Source organism: Xiphophorus maculatus, chromosome 22, assembly GCF_002775205.1.
Source record: "Xiphophorus maculatus strain JP 163 A chromosome 22, X_maculatus-5.0-male, whole genome shotgun sequence".
NCBI classification, from domain to species: Eukaryota; Metazoa; Chordata; class Actinopteri; order Cyprinodontiformes; family Poeciliidae; genus Xiphophorus; species Xiphophorus maculatus.
The window spans coordinates 10,110,763-10,128,138 of record NC_036464.1 but is presented as its reverse complement, the minus strand read 5'-3'; the positions used below and the strand labels follow the sequence as shown (position 1 = coordinate 10,128,138).

General features: G+C 37.7%; 2 protein-coding genes across 2 annotated transcripts; both read left to right on the top strand.

The window, feature by feature from the left end:
• The first annotated feature begins 930 nt into the window (after positions 1–930).
• On the top strand, positions 931–3,665 carry prr18 (proline rich 18). Its single transcript, XM_005806831.3, has one exon. The coding sequence runs from the start codon at positions 1,096–1,098 to the stop codon at positions 1,849–1,851; it is 756 nt and encodes a 251-aa protein (XP_005806888.1). The 5' UTR covers positions 931–1,095; the 3' UTR covers positions 1,852–3,665.
• Positions 3,666–7,320: 3,655 nt separating this feature from the next.
• On the top strand, positions 7,321–17,298 carry LOC111606681. The gene is made up of 6 exons (XM_023327819.1): positions 7,321–7,764; positions 9,173–9,262; positions 13,489–13,620; positions 15,432–15,530; positions 16,997–17,066; positions 17,180–17,298. The coding sequence occupies exons 1-6, from the start codon at positions 7,645–7,647 to the stop codon at positions 17,296–17,298; spliced, it is 630 nt and encodes a 209-aa protein (XP_023183587.1). The 5' UTR covers positions 7,321–7,644.
• The last annotated feature ends 78 nt before the right edge of the window (positions 17,299–17,376 follow it).

Here is a 17,376-nt window from a genome sequence, read left to right as displayed (position 1 = left end):
CTGATGTAGATTAGACTCAACTGGAGTATGTCTTAAAGATAAAGTCCAGTCCGTTTTCTTCCACTCAACTTTACATATTAAATTTTGAAAGAATGATTCATAACTTTCCATATTAACTCCTGTTGAAGTTTCTAATCAGACATTTTATGTTGCTTTAAATGTGGAAAATTATAAAAAAAAAAACGCTTCTGAAATCATTAAAAAGTTCTTTGTAAATTCAAACCACAACTGTTGGAAAAATGACTCATTTTGTCAAAATTGTCCATTAAGTCTAAACCAATCATGGTCTGTCGAATTGGTAACCGTGGTTTTTGATAAGGGTGACATGGTTCTCTGCCTTGGGTGCCCTCCTGTCATGGGGCAACACCATTGCTCCAGAAATGGTGCTGCCATCCAATTCAATAACTTGGGTAGCAATTACTATTTATTTGCATGTCCAGTCAATGGGGACTGCAAGATGAAAGCATTGTAAAAAAAAAAAAAAAACCTTGTCAATGCAGGTGTTAGAGTTGAGTTACCTAAAACAGAACAAAAGGTTTCTTTTTTTTTTTTTAGGTAGCTTGAATTTTATCTCTGGTCTAGATTAACTTGATTATTTTACATTAAAATTAGATTCTTCTTATAGTATTTTATGCCATTTTGCAATCTGAGAAATTTAAGATTGAGATAAGAATTAAAATTACAAATACAGACATAGAATGAATTATTCTACATGAGATTGTTTCAAACACAACTTTGCGTAATCCCAAAAAAGGAGAATAAGTAGGAAACTGTGGATTGTGACCATCAGGAGGTCGATGTGACTCATTGTTTTAGGGAAGGCCCTGAAAAAACTATTAAATGACGTAACTAGGTTTTCCGTTTCTTTGTTTGGATCGCCTCTTGGCCACGCCCTCCTCCACCAGATCCACAATAAAAGAGCCAGGATGTGTGTGTATTTGTGTGTGTGTTACTCCAGTCTGTGTGGACAACAGGTGCACCACCGCTCCGGTGATAATGCCTACAGAGCGCATGTATTCGCTCTGCGCAGGGCTTTTCAATTTACACTCGCTGCTTTTTATGTCTTGATTTCCTTCATTATTTCTGACCGCAAAGATGCCTTTTCCGCCAATCAGCCTCCAACAGCGGATCTCCTCTCCTGGCAGGGAACTATTTGGGAAAAAGAAGGCCAACGCAGACCACTCTCAGGCTGTACAAACCGGCAAATCTGGATCCGAAAAGGGAAAACAGCCCAGTTCCTGGGCATCGGCAAACCTGCGGAATCTGGGGCGAAGATCGCAGCCGGAGAAGAATAAAAGCCAAGCTCAGAAGCCCAGTTCGGGGCAAGAGACTCAGGGAAAGTCCTCCTGGCTGTCGGTGCCCAAACCGCAGGATCCATCCTTGGGAATAAGGCGCTCCAGCTCAATGGACTCCGCCAGACATCTCAGTGGGAAAGAGGAAACAAAGAAGGAGATCCAGTTCTCGCTCAGCCTCACTCCTGAAGCCATTCTAGTTATTAAAAAGCGGAACCTGGAGAAGCAGATGATGGCCAAGCAGCAGAAGTGCTGCGCCTCCGCGGACTTTCGGCACCGGCGAGTTTTTCCGTCCAAAAAGGCGCACGGAGCGTCCAAGTGCTGCGCTCCGGGCGGCAAGACGGACAGCGCCGAACAGCAGGACATTACCGCCATTGTTAAAATATCTCTGCTGAACGATCAATACAAGTACGATGATGTGGAGTACGAGGATGAGGACGGGGATGTGGATGAGACCGTTGTGAGGAAATGCAAAGAGTGGCTGAAAGGAGTGGAAAACGCAGCTGCTTTGGTGAAAGCAGACAAACTTTCAGCACTTCCGCACCTCAAAGGCTGCTGACACCTGACTTCAAATCTTTATTATTATTATTAAGTTGGAAGAAAGACATGACGGACTAATTCGTTTTATTTGCAAGACTTCAGACAAGTGAAGGAGATCTACTCTAAGAGAATGTCAAGATTTAAAAAGATGTCACTAAGTCTAAAATGCCAAATGCAGGCTAAAAGACTACTTTTAGATAAGAAACATTCAATAATACAGTTCAGGTTTATAAGAGTCATGTTCTTTTTTCTTTCTTTTTTTTTAATCATCTTTGTTCAAATTCAGATGCCATTTTGCTCTCACTTTCTTCTCAGTTTCTCTTTGCACACGGATTTATTTATTTTTTTCCAGTGGGCGTCTGTGGATTGGCTGAGGTCAGTGGAGGCAGCCAAAGCTCTCTTCTCCTTTTGTTAGAGAACAATAAACTGCTGGAGAACATCAGCGACTCATGCACAGACTGACTGAAACCCAGCACGGATTCTTTGGTTTTTATCTTCTGCTAATTGGGTTGAATTGATCAATCAGTGATGTGGTGAATTCAGGACAAAATGTATAATCTGAGCATCAAAACAAAACCCTTTTGTCGATAAAATCTATTTTCTAAATTAGTACCTTTTTTGTCCCATTTTGCCAAATGACATGGTAAATTGAGACATTCTTAATGAAATATATCACTGTTGTCAACACATAAGATCTGATATAAAGATTTTAATTAACATGTTTTTGAACGCAGTAAAAGTTTATTATGTGAGTTGTTGTGGTAGGTAGAGAAAAGAAAGTGCAAGGAGAGCAACAATAACTAGAAAATTGTGAAGAACTAATTTATTCCTCACAAGAATGGATCATATTTTCAGATGAATTTATTTATTTTAACAAAATGTACATTCATCTAAAGTTATGAAAAAAGAATCAAGCTGTTGGTAATTATGTCAGCTTTTTACAGAGCTTGTAAAACTTTGACCATTTTAGTGACAGACCAACGCAAATATACATGGTTTACTATTTTTCTTTATCAAACCGATGAGCATCCATAATAAGTACCACAATTACAGCTAAATTGTGCCGATTTGCTAAACGTGTCAAACATAGTTTTGTCTCAGTTATGATAAAGCAGAGAGCCAACGCTTTCATAAAATAACAAACTTAACTTTTCTCACCTAAACTGAAGAACCCAAAGCTATGAAACACATTAGGTTAATTGTTACATTTGATTACAAAAAGAAACGCCCCGATTTACCTGAATTCACCCTTATCACAAAATGTTGATACGATCAAATATTTTATCAGCTGAAATTTCTTATTCATTTTGAAGTAAAAAAAAGTTCTTATATGAACTGGCCATATTAAATTGCTTAGATTTATTAGTTTCTTCTTGTGTATTGTACTCCTGCTGATTTGTGGTCTTTAGGTCTCTTCTTGTTGCTGCTTCCCAGACAGCATTTTCATAAAGGCTCTTTGTTTCTGCTGCGCAGCTACCTGGGGCCATTTGGGCATTAGCGTTTTAAGCTTCTTAGATTTCCTGTTAAGCAGGGTTGACCAATGAGTGCTGCATGCGTGCCCAGGTACATCATTCCTGCAGGAAATTACCTCCAAAATATGTTGATACATCAAACTAAATATGCCACTAATGTTTGTACAAGAATGACACTTTATTTCCCGTATCTCTTTTTTAGAGTTAGGTATGTTGCATAAATAACGTTTGATGTTCTCTATTGTTTTCTGCAATAACTATGTTTTTACCCTGGAAATGTGTTGCTCAGGGAAAAACAGCTGATCGGGAAACAAAATACAGTCAATGTCACAGTGGAAGAGAAATAAAGTTATAGAAGGACCTTTGTGCTTCTGCGTTGATTCATTTCGCCTTATCCTGTGTGTTTGTGCACATTAGATCACCAAACAAAAATTACATTCAGGTGGAAGTTCATTCAGGTACTTTCTGTAACTGTGTAACAAGGTGTTTCTGTCATCTGTGGTTTGTTTGAAACTATCAGAACGAATGAGTTACATTGTTGTGTTGTAAATGCTTTCATAAAATCTGTATTTTTATTTGGAATCTTGAGATTTTATTGATTAATTTGGCCTTTTCTTGACTGGGAGAAGGACAGAAAACAAATGACAGTCTGCAGCTTGATCAAGTGTTTCCACGGGAGCAAAAAATGTGTTCAATTATAAGCACACACCGGCTAATATTTGACCAAATATCTGTAGGAAATTTGTAGGAAAAATTTGGTAACCACTAATAAGCTTCTGGCATAAATCTTTTGAACTGACTAGTTGTTTATATGATGTAAAGTTGAATAATTTAGAAATAATGGTTCTTTCTTATTCCACCTACTTTGTGCAACGCACCAACAGTACAAGAAGCTAATCGACTGATATCATAATGCTTCCCCCATCATGCTTGCTAGTTGGTAAAGTCTCACCTTGGCTCCTTCAGAAAGTTGTCTTGTCAATGTTCTCAAAAAGATGAATCTTTATCTCTTCTGGTTATAAAACATTTTCTGTTGAAGTGCAGTGAATTTGTCCAATTATCCAGCTACAGATGCTTGAAGGTGATTGTTTTAGTCTCCTTTCTCAGTCTTCACACTCTCAGTGTTTTCAACATCGACCAACGCCTCAGTGGCTCCTGGGTTGTTCTTGAACATCCTTACTAGTTTAATTTCATCTGATCTGTACAGTTTGGGTCAGCTGGTTGAAACTTGGATTGCAAAAAAAAAAAAAAACATCATGACTAGAATGGTCACTCTATACTAGGGGTTTCAAACTCTGTCATTTTGGACCATATCCAAAATCTGAATGTTCTTAAAGGGCCCGAATGTATTAATAAAACTCACTAAACTGTTGAAATAACAAGAAATAGCTGTTTATTTCAGTATTCATTAAACATTTCTTAAAATTAAATAATATTGATCATCTTTTTACACTGGTCAGTCCACCCAGGATTTTGTGATTGTTAATTACCAAAGCTGTATGAAAAACATTCACATTAATCCTTAGGTAACATTTGCCTTGTTGATTTCTTTGAATCTGAAAAAAATGGAAGTAGTATCAAAATGTTTTTTTCTCAAGGAGGAAATCTAATTGCATTTTTCCATGAGATTCCAGTCGATTCCCTGTGTTTTAGATGCATAGAAACGACCTGCTGGTTTTGGAAACAAACTCTGCTTATTGGCACCTGGAATTTGCCATTTTTCACCAACAGTCTAACAGTCTTAGAAAGCAGCACTGTAAATATTCAGACATTGACACGAACTTTGCAACAATGTGGTCCAGTGTAATACTTCACTTTCTGTCTCATGCATGTCAACAGAGTAAACACCTTGCTACAATCAAAGCAACTTGCAGGACAGATGCTCCACATGGGTTCAGACTCGGATCATATCAGGGTCGTACCAGTCTGTACGAGGGCCTGTTTGGACCTCGGTGGCTCCTGTACAGATATCATCATCTGGCTTGTTGACCAAACGTTATGTAATCTCCTCGTCCATTGTGTCTTTTCAATTGCGGCCTTGTCTGTCTGACTGATTTAAGCCTGAAGCCAAGCTATTCATGACTCTGTTTCTCTATGGACGGCTTTATTTTCTCAGCAGCAAGGAGCAAGCAACAGCGTTTCAATCTGTTCATTTTCTTACTTCTGCAGTTGCTTTCATTGTTTTCTTGTGCTTTTATTGCTACTTTTTGTCTGCAATGCAAATCCTTTTTTGGATAACAAATGAAAAGGAAGTCGCTGCAATCCTCCTCAGCCCTAAGATCACTTTCTAGGTCAGTGACGAAGCGCAGCAACATTATCTGGAGCTGATTTATAGTGTCAGAGAGAAGAACAGATGGGTCCTGCCTCCGCTTCATCGTTAACACTTTGCAGCACTAAGAAGAGGAGGACTGCCAGTCCTTTTTGCCCTAGAAGTGACAGTATTTCTGTTTGTGGCGACTGAACTGTTAAACCAGCAGCACCTTTATGAGAAAGGAAAGAAATGAATGTTTTCTGCAGGGACTTGGCCCAAAAAGCTCTGTAATGTTCCGTGACAGAGAAATTTCTCAAGGACAGAGCGACATGAGAGAGCAGAGTCTTCCAACATAAAGCAGAACCATGACTCAACTTCATTTATGGAAGAAGAATTAACCTGTTTCATACAGCTTTCATCTATATTGGCTCTTTGCAGCGCTTTAAAAGTGTTCACATTTAGTCATACTAGATTCACAAGCTTCCATGTACTTTACTGGGATTTTCAGTGACGATAAAAATATAAAAAAACTGTGCCATGTGTTGATATTCAACTTGTCTTCAATATGGAGGGTTTTAGAACCACCATTCACAGAAGATGCAGACGTAAATCATTTGGATTAGATCTCTACCACTTTGCATTTCTAGAAGGAAATTTAAGCACATTCTTCTTTGCAAAAATAATAGTTCAATAAGCCTTGCAGATTCTGAACTGGTTTAGGTCTAAACTATAACTAGAGCATTTTTATTTTGAACCAGAATTGTCGAACTCCTGTCCTCCTGGGCCAGCATTCTGTAACTTTTACATGTGTCCGTGGTCCAGTACCACAGAGTCCTGCTAATGACATAAATATTTGACTCAGGTGTGTTGAAGCAGAGCCACATCTTAAAAGTTGTGGTCATCGACTCTTGGGAATTAGCTTGTCACTTGTGGTCTAAACCAGTTCAAAATGTTTAGGTCCGGACCCGAAATGTGTAGAACTGGGGTCAGAAATGAACCTAAATAGCATAAAGGACAACGAGAAAACGTGTGCATTTCAGAAATGTTGAAAAGAATTCAAAACAGGACTTTGAAGTAAATTAAAGCACCATGTTGTATATTTTGATATTTGGTTTGGTGTTCAGTTATCTCTTTGTAAACTCCAAATTAAATATTCAGTTGTGAGTCAGGGTCACAAGCGTCAAATTTCTTAATTTGTGGGTTAGAAACTAGAAGAATACAGGAAACATTGGTCTAAACTCTAAACCATTCCATCGTAGCTCTGGAAAATATTTAGCGAGCTAAATATTTAGCTAGCTAACTAAACATTTTGATTTTTAGCTAAATATTTAGCCTGTAACTAAAAATTTAGGTTCGAACTAAATATTTAGTTAATATGAAAATTGGCCTATAAATAAGCAGAAGTGGAATATGAAAATAAAAGTTTTGCGGATCTCTATGTAAACTCCAAATTAAATATTTAGTTTGTGAGCAAAATTCTTCTAAATACTAAATATTTTGCTGGTGAATTAAATATTTAGTTTGAAAGTCTGACCTGTTCGAAATGTTCGTATAACATGGTGAAAACATGACTTTGAAAAATGAGCAGCCACATTTATTTGTCTTAATGACGGACAAAATGAACCAAAATATTGCTGTTCATTTTTTACAAAGTTGCGCTGTCTATTACATCACATTTTAATTAAATTTATTTGCTTTTGTGGTTGTGAAATGATAAAATGTGAAAATATTCCAAGAGTATGAATACTTTTGCCAGTCACTGCATCTGCTGCTTCTTTCCTTCCTTGCTGTTTCTGAAGTTATTTTTTTCTTCTAAAATCTGAGGCGTGTTGGGGATCAGGTAGTAGGATGGTAGCTCTGTGGGAGAGTAGGTGGACTCACTCCTCCTGCCTTTATTTTTGTCCATTTTTTGTTCATTGCAAAAACAGAAGATAGCTGCGGTGTGGGAGGATGCTCTTGGCTGACGAGAGGGATTACCAAAAAAGAACAAGACGGGTTCCTGATTTTTTTTCTTTTCTTTTTTTCTCCCTTCCACAGCGTCTTTTGATAGACAGCTAATGAAGGCGCAGATGGACCCTGGAGACAGAGAATGAGGCCAATTCAAGATAGCAGCCCAAATCCCCAAATACTGACACTTCACAGCCGTTTTCCGACGACACATCCCAAGCTGCTCTTTCAAAGCGGCTTATTAAAAATACAGCCGGAGCAGGTATATTTGAAGCACCTCATAGTCTGCAGGAATGGCCGAGTAATAAAGCAAGAGGTCTGCATTTACTGGGCTTCATAGTATCATTTTAGGATCCTCTGATCTGTAATCAGTGCTTATAGCTGAAACCAGAAATTTGTATACACTAAATAAAAATACAAATTTGCCTTTTTTCCCCACCATCTGAAGTTAAACCAGACCAAGCTTCTCTTGCTTTTGGTTAAAATTATCAGAAGTATTTCTACTTGCAACAATAATGAGAGAAAGAACATGTCAGACTTATATTTATCAGCATTTATTAGCATTACCTTTGCACTATGACTAAAACGTTTTGTCTAGTTTGCTGGAGTTCTGGCCCGTTCCTCCTGACAGAACTAGACTGTAGTAACTCAGTCCGGTTTTCAGCAAGACTTCTCCACAGGACTGAGGTCACCTTATTGCAATGGTGACACTAACGCATTGACTTTTTGTCTTTAAGCCACTTCAAAACCACATTAGCTGTACTTTTGAAGTTATTGTCCATTTGGAAAACCAATCTGCATTCGAGTTTTAACTTCCTGGCTGAATGTTGGTTTCTCATGATGCCACCTATTTTATGAAGTGCACCAGTTCCTCCTGCAGGAAAACAGTACCACAGCATGATGCTGCCACCACCATACTTGACAGTTAGATTGATAAAAGCATCCCTGTTTTTCCTCTAAATGTAACGATTATGGCCAAAGGGTTCCACTTTGGTGTTATCAGACCAAAGCACAAGTCTCCAAAAATGAAGATTTTTATTCATGTGTTCATTTTTATGTTTCTTTTGAAGTAAATACTTCTTCCTTGCTGAGTGGCCTTTCAGCCCGTGTCGGTACAGGAAACGTTTCACTGTGGATGATGACACTTTCCTACCAGCCTCAGCAGCATCTTCACAAGGGCTTTATGTTCTGTTTTAGGGTCAATTTGCACATTTTGGACCGAAACAAGTTATTCTGTGGGAGACAGAATCAGTCTCCTTCCTGAACATCATGATGGTTGGACATTCCCATCATGTATGTACTTGCATATTACTTTTTGAACAGATGAATGAGACACCTGTAAGCATCTGGAAATTATCAGCAAAGATGAACCAGGATTGTGCAGCTCCACAGTTCTCTTTTTTTAAAACTTTCAAATCATATCAAAAAAGAAAAACTGTGTTTTAATAAATAAATTCTCTCATTGAGGCATTTAGCAAAATAGAAATAATTTTGTTAATTCTAACCAACCTAAAAACAAGATAAGTTTGGTCTGATTCAACTTCAGACAGTGAGAAAAATAAAAAATAAAAATGTCCTTTGATTTGATGTATGTAAACTTCTGGTTTCAACAGTATGTCTGCTAATACTTATCTCTGTTTCCACTGTTTGCCTTATTTTTCTTTTGCTAGCTGTCTCCAGCCGACGTTTCCAATCCTCCTGCGCCACCTGGAGGAATGTTTGAAGATACACGACCTAAGACCTGCTCTCTCCTCACAAAGGTAACATGCAGCAAACACAAAGACGCAACTAATACAGCTAAATCCTTAAATTGTCACGTTTAATTTTAGGCTGTTGGTTGCTCACTGTGACATTGACAAAATTGATTTGTTGTTACATAATTCAGTCACTTTAGATTTTTTGTTTCTTTTAGCAATGCAGTTACATCTCAGTGATACATTGTTACACTCTGTCAGAAATGAAATAATGGTCCCTTGCCCCACAAACATCTTTTGAATCTATCTTAAAGATGCAGAAAACACAGTAAACTTATAGAAGGACAATTACTCAGAGACTCTTGGACCAAATGCAGATTAAGTTCAGTTTGTAGCTGCGTGTTCTCCATCTGTGCCCACATTTTAGTCCATTTAAGTAAACTTTGGGGACACCATATGGTGGAAATGTAACTTAACGTTATTGGATTGGGGATTTATGGTCGCTCTTTGACGGAATGAACACAAGGGGGAAGCAGAGATTCTTCTCTGTAGCCATACAGTTGGACTCTCACTGTTTTCACAACAGGATGAAGCTGACAAATTAACGACACACCATGGCTTTTATGATATACAGCTTTGGAAAATATGAAAGAGGAATATTTTATGTCATTTTTTTTATTTGCAAGGTGACTAACGTAATCACTGGACTAAAGAGAAACTGAGAAAAACTGTATGAAACTGTAAAAAGACATTTTTTTAAATAAGAAACAACTAGTTAGACTAATGTCAGTATAATTTGTTTCATGGAAATAAAATTACATTTGATGTTTTCACATATTTAGTGTTAAATAAAGAAAGAATATGGATAGCTCTGAGCATCTTCCTAATGAGACTTGTAGGAAAACCGGTGTCTTCAGTCAGAGGCTTCTTCAAAGTCACTGTAAAACAGAGAGCTACAGGAGATTCTACCTGCCAACACCCATCACCATCTACAACAACTCTGAAGAATCTTAAATAATTTGAGTTACAACAACATTTAATCTCCCTTTGGGATTAATCAAGTATTTTCGAATTGACAAAGGGATATAAATTGTAAAATTGCTGTTACAATTAGATCAAATAAATGATCACCAAGCTAAATGATACCAGTCAAGGTTTGTTTATTTAGTTCAAGAGGAACAGCGCATGAAGATGTAATAAACAGCTGGAGGGCCATTTATTTTTAAGAGACAGTATCATTTAGGTTCTTCATGGATGTGAATTTCAGCCCCTGTTGTGTCTGCTCTCTCTTCCCTGAGGATTGACTTTGATTTTGACCGTCCCGTCTCACTTCTGTCTGGGTGTGAAGACAGCAATACGCTCCGGGGGTCTTCCATGAGAGAGATCCTGTCTTATCTTCCCCTCCTGTAAAAGTCAAGCTTCATAAGGAGGATGTAATTGTCTTCTCTAATGACTTGCACTTGGAGGGGGTGGAGCAGAGGACAAAGGGGGCACAATAAAGGATTTTAGGGGCCCTCCTGTAGGAATACTTTGCTTCAAATTGCTGAGCAAATGAAACTGCCCGTTGTTTCCTCAGCCTGGGTCGGCGCTCTGCCAGACGGAGGTGAGGCAGGACCAAAGAGGACCCAGTCCAGAACACCTGCTGGGGCCTAATTGGCCCCTGCTGCAGTAAATGGCTTCCTGTGGCTGCATGTTTACTTCTCATTTGTTCTGTGGGCTCTGTTTCCCAGCCCCTGAAACAAGAGAGGGTCGCTTTAAAAGCTTGATTCCCACAACGTTCTGTCTTTGTCCTTCTCCGACTGTCTCTCAGATAAAAGATTTCTGAAAGCTGCAGCTCTGTAGCTCATAACTTAACCACATGGGCACGCTGGGGCAGTTTGACACAGGAGGGAAAACATTTAATGTGTTCAGCCTAATAATGTGAATTTTCACTTATGAAGTTAGGCAAAATAGATAAACAGATGTTACAACTCACTGAAAGTTGATTTCTGTTGGTGGCCATACAGACTTTTCCACCCAACCAACATCTACCATCGTCTTCCCAATTCACCTCCACCTAGTTGCTTTTCATACACAGAAATTTTTTAAAATTCAAGCGAATCCTATTCATACCTTCCTCCAATCTCACTTTCCTGCTCATTCTGGGAAAGATCAAAGATGTTCCCATTCAACCAAGAACAGCACCTGAGTCTCCTTCCAATGGGACTCACCTGGAAAAATCCCCGAAGGATTCACCTGATCACATATTTATTTGTATGGGATTTAATGTTGTTATTATTGTTGTACAGCTGTTGCTTTCTCAATTGAAAAATAGGTTTTAAATCGTAATGGGACTTTCCTGGTTAAATAAAGGTAATATAAAAATAAAAAATAAAAAAAGATGGTGAGCCAAATCAAGGAAACCAATAGAAAATCTGTTAGGAAAGGGACTAAAATTTGTACTCAAGTAAGAGTAACATTACATCAACATATTTTTACTCCAGCAAAAGTAAAAAGCATCCATCCAAAAAAATGGATGGATAAGATTGCAGGTAAGATTTATAAAGTATTTTGTATAAAAGGCTTCTCAAGCTCTGAGAAACTCAAAACATCAATCATGTAACATTTGAACATCATTCAAAGTAAAAAAATATTTGTAAATTATGGTAATTTCACGATCAAAACTAAAATAATTCATATAAATAATTACAAACTAGCAAAATCAGGCAAAAGAAACATTTTTATTTTCAAAATAAAACTAAAAAAAACTGCAGGTGTGTGTCTGTGTCTGGTAATTTGTTCTTCGTTATGTGAGTTGAGTAAATATAAATTTTACTCAAATGAGAGTAAACAGCACAGCATAGTAAAAATACTACTCAAAGTACATTTCTTCTCCTAAAAAGTTACTCAAGTAAATGTAACCGACTAAATGGATATGTTTACGATACAGGGATATTTCATCCAGAATTCTTGGTTTCATTATTTATGGAAACTTGTCCATGCCCAGAGCATCACACTTCCTCCTCCATGCTAGATTGCAGAAATTATGTTCTCTGAAATATTGTGCTGTTGTTCACCAAATGTAGGTAAATTAAGATGAGGGTTAGGATTAAATAAGTGTTCACTTCTTCTTACTCCTTTTCAAACAGAAAAGTGGTGGTAAACATATTATTTTGTTCTTTGTTATGCATGCACATACTTTCTCTGTCCTACTGATTGCTTGTTTTCTTGTTTTTAAAAACCTGTTTGAAATAAATCAAATCAAATCAAATGTAGAGTTATAAGACACACACCTGCCAACAAGTTCCACTTCTGTTCGTCTTGACCACAGATATTTCTCCAGACCTTTTGGGAATAATTTAAATGTTTTTAGCAAACCTGAGTCAGGACTACATTTTGAAAAGTGCCATCACTAAAATCATCAATACACATCTTGATTCTGTTGATCTGGCTGTAATAAGGTGTAATCATAACAATGTACATAGTGGAGTTATGGATTATATTTAATCATTATTCCTTTACAAACAATAATTTTCAGAGGCATGATTCTCTAACATTTTCATTTTTTACTTCTATTTTGTTTTTGCTCTCAATACGCCTTGATGTTATCTCTTCATACGTTGTGAATTTGTATGAGTAAACTTCTCCTTTTGTTTTTATAACATAAACTTTTCAGTGTAAAATCTGTATGAGCTATGAACCTGTATGTCAAATTTAAAGCAAGAAAAGAAATGTAAAAAAAAAAAACAGAAGAGCTGATCTGGCAACTTCTCGGTGTGAAATCCCATTGACCCCACAAACAAACATGAGGAGACGGTGGCCCCTCCTGCCTCTACCGTCCGGCTGTACCATAAGCACATTCCCCACATCCATGAGAAATACTGAAAATAAAAGCAATTAGAGATGAAGTCAAATGGAGAGTTTGCAAATCCCCTGGTTGGGTTTTTAAATAACAAGCCAATTCATCCCACCTGCCCGGGTTTTATTTGCTCAATATTAGCTGGGATGATTTATGGGACACTTGGTGCAGTAATTTGCTATCTTCGTGGCCATCTGGTCATAGTCATTTTAATGTGTTGAATTTCACAACTGTGCTTTACAGGTCTGCAAAATGAGATTAGACTAGAGCACACCATGTCTATTCACACAAACTTCAATGAGAGGAAGATTTAAGCTAGATACTTAAGCTAGCTAGCTATATTTGAAGGCAGTTTTTCCCCATACCAGTCTACAATTTAAGGCTAAGTGTTAGCATTAGCATTGAACATGTGGATACACATGCCATCCTGTTTCTCCACCTGTGTTGTCTGCAGCTGATGGGGTTTGAACAGGTCTGCTGCAGCTGTCTGGTGAGGAAACGCGGCCTCGCTACAGAGTCCTCCCTGAAAGCAAGTTTGCACCCAGCAGACAAAGTGTGTTGTCACCCGAGTGTGCTGTGTTGTCGGGTACGAGCTGAAGAGGACTATGGCTGCTCTTGAGAAGTAGCACACTGTTAAGAATATCTTAACAACACAACAAATCGTGTGTGCAGGTGACACACATCACAGAAATCAAGTTAGCCAGGTTGCTGTAAACTGGGAAAGGCTCAACCCCCAAACTAAATGTAAACACAGAAATATTTCAATCTTGTGTTTAATAAGAGACGTGCTTTATGTCACTTGCTAATTACAAGTAATGCAGTGCTGTGAAAAAGTGCTTGCCCACTTGCAGATTTATTCTGTTAAACTTTTTTGTCACACTTAAATGTTTCAGATCATCAAAGAAAATTGCAATATCAGACAAAGATAACATGAGTAAATACAAATACAGAGTTTTCAAACCGACTTAGCATTAAGTAAGAAAACTTATGATCTGTCTGATGATGAGCTAAAATATCTAAAAGAGCAACACCTGCTGCCCCAATTTAATGAAATTCAAGAACATATGAGAATCAAACATATTCACATTTCAGTCTGGAAAGGGTTACAAATACACTTAAGTTAACTCAAGTTAACTGTTGTGAGTCTTTATCCACAAAAGAAGAAAATATGTTAAAATAGTAGGCCTTTCTAGATGGAAAGACTTGCTTTCTATCTGGAAAATAACTCCAAGAGGGACAATCAACAATTTATCTAGGAGATTACAAGAACCCAAACCAGCGACTAAAGCCTTGCAGACCATATGCATCTCAGTTAAGGTCAGTGTTCACGGTTTTGCAAATTGAGAGACAGACTGAGCAACAATTGCGTCCATGGGAGCGTTTCAAACTGAAAACTGTGTTGACCAACACAAACAAAAAGGCCTATCTCAGATTTTTCCAAAAAAAACATCTCTAGGATCCATAAGGCTTTTGGAAAAACATTCTGTGGACTGACTAGACAAAAGTAGGACTTTTTGGAAGGTGTTTGTTCCATTACGTCATAAAACAACATTTCAGAAAAAAAAAAATCATATCAACAATCAAACATGGTGGTGTGGTGGTGCGTCAGTTCCAGACCTCAATAAATAAATAAATAGGTAAAAAATAAGGTTTTGAAGTAGCATAGTCACAGCCCAGACTTATATATACAATTGCTATGACCTTTCTCTCAAGTGTGGCTGAAAGGACTAACTTTTAGAAAATATACATTATTTTGTGGTTGTTGTAGGTTTTATCTTTTCCTCTATCTCTTTTAGCCTCCTTTAACTGCTTACACACACACACGCTGCAGCTTACGTGTCTGCCGGCAGTCATACATAAACAGACTGAAACTGATTAGGCTACCCTTTAGGGAGGGTACAGATTGCAGAGAAGAATAAAAAGCTAAACTCGCGCTACAATCTTTGCCTCACTTGGTTACATCCATAAGGTGAGCTAAGTGTGGCCCCAGCGATGGACGGTGACTGTAACTCTGTATCTGTTCCATTTGTATGACATGTATGGCTTGTAACATTTGATCATTTTTCGGCATTAAAGCCTGCTTTTTATATAACCAAATCTCATTATTTCTCAACATAATTTACACTCAGGGGTTCTGGTCGGCTCCTGAAACTGGTAAACGGACCTGGTGGCGCACAGAGAAAAAAATGAATAAACTCCAACATGATAAAGTTGATGTGATTTTTGTGTAGATGGAGAAACCTTTTATGCATTTATTTTGCTTGATCCAAAACATTTACTAAATAGAAAGATCATTTTAGAAAAGGCATAAGAGACTGGGTTATGTTTCTGAGCTGAGATACATGGGCACGCTAGTGGAGTCTTCTCTTCTCTCTCTTCTCTCACTTCTGTGTGAAGATGGACCAAAGGCAAACAGGGAAGAGCTGGAAGGAGTGCTGGAGAAGACAAACACGTTGGTCAAAGCCAGCTGGCATGCAGGCATATTACTTACCCCAGGTGTGTACTAAAAACTGTTGGACAATTCAGTCACTTTGCTCCCTTTATCAGGGTTGAGCTCCAGGTATGGGTGTTTGAGTTTTTCTTTATTCAATCATTCAATCCTGTGTAAGTTTAAATAAAATGTTTCAGAGATCCAGTGTTTTCTAGTCTTTGTAACTCTTAAATATTTTACTTCTTTCCTTTCCTTAGCAGCCACAGAGGTTTTACAGGAAACATCAACGAACAAACAGCATCATGAAGACCAGTTAAAACAGCTGATGAGAACTTCAAGCTGTTATAAAACAGTATACCAAACTTTCCTAATGTCATGCACAGCAAAAACCAAAGTTGTACTAAATATTTTTGGTCTAGTTTCTTGTGCAATTATCTTAGTACACTTGAAATAAGGCAAAACTAACTTCTTTTTTTTTTTTTACTTTTCAGCAAAAAATAGGAGTTGATAATTCCTTAATATTGATAAATATTTTTCTTATAACTTGAAAATGTCTTGTTGAAATAATCTGTCACATTTTTAACATCAATATTAAGGAATTATTTACTTAAAACAACGTTCTCTATATTGCTCAAAAGCTATTTGTGAGTTAGTTTTATCTTATTTCAAGTGTATAAAGATATTTGCACTAGAAACTAGACAAAAATGTTCAGTAAAACTTTATGATTTTGCCTCGTTTCAGTCACTTTATGTTCAAAGCTGGTGTAGCCATAACCCAAAGGCTTGAAGCTAATTAATGAAATCGTTTATTCTACAAAGTATTGTTAAGGGCTGAATAAAAATAAAAACTAATAAAAATCCATACTACTTTTTTAGTTAACACTTTACTTATTTTCTTCCTGAACAGTCATAAAATCTAAAGACATAAAATCCTAATAAAAGCACTCTCGGTTTCGGCTGACGCTGTAGAAATAGATCAATAATGTTCGTTTATGATGCTGCAAACATGTGAGGGCTGGCTCATGGTGGGGGTGTTGGGTGATGGTGTTGAAGGAAAAGACTCAGGTGCCGACTGAGACACCAGCACTGTTGAAATGGCACTGGTTATGACACCCTTGATTTTTACACTGTGGTTTCCTCACCTTCTACACAAAGGGGTCTCTTTTTTGATGACAAAACGATTAATGGATTAGGAAATGATAAATAATCGTAATATCTGCCACCCACAGATAAAAGCCCTCACATTTACAACTTTACAACCCCGGGAGAGCAAGAATCCTGATTTGCAAGTGAGTTGTGTGTGTAGTAGAGAAGAAAATACCAGAGGACTCTTACATCCAGCTTAGAGAATCAGGGAGATTCTTGAGAAGAGCAGGATACTTGAGACAAATGCACAACAACTTTAAACATAGGATTACTTTTCCAGAGACTGGCTGCATACTAGCCAGAAACATAATTGAAAAAATGCCCCAAAAACTTCTGAGTCTAACCTGAGTGGTATTTGTTTTTCTATGCCTGCTGTGAACTCCAGTCCAGGCAGTTGGACAGAGAGACAGACAGACTCGCTCTGCTGACAGGACGAACAGGACGTCCAAGGTTTGGTTAGTAACATAAACCAGCCACAACACAACAGCTCAGAGCTCTATGGAGGCTGCCATGCAGCCGTTACATTAATGTCTGCTTTTAATGTTTGTTTTCTGGTTTTTCTCTGCAGGTCGCCACGGTAACACAGTTGTTATTTATGAGGGTGACACTGCAGTGTTACTCAGAAGTAAATTATGTCATATGTTTTATTGTTGTCAGTGGAAGGATCCCCCCCCCCTCTTTCGGTGATTTAAAACAAGTCATTGACACTTGGACTAAACAGTCGTGTCCCTACGCTCAAAAAATAGTGCACTGTTGACATATTTG

Excerpts from the sequence above, each read along its gene's own strand:
- prr18 (XM_005806831.3), top strand. The coding sequence starts at position 1,096 with ATGCCTTTTCCGCCAATCAGCCTCCAACAGCGGATCTCCTCTCCTGGC.
- LOC111606681 (XM_023327819.1), top strand. The coding sequence starts at position 7,645 with ATGAGGCCAATTCAAGATAGCAGCCCAAATCCCCAAATACTGACACTT. Across the intron at positions 7,765-9,172 it reads TAAAAATACAGCCGGAGCAG|CTGTCTCCAGCCGACGTTTC; the intron begins GTATATTTGAAG and ends TTCTTTTGCTAG. Across the intron at positions 15,531-16,996 it reads AGGCATATTACTTACCCCAG|TCCAGGCAGTTGGACAGAGA; the intron begins GTGTGTACTAAA and ends TGTGAACTCCAG.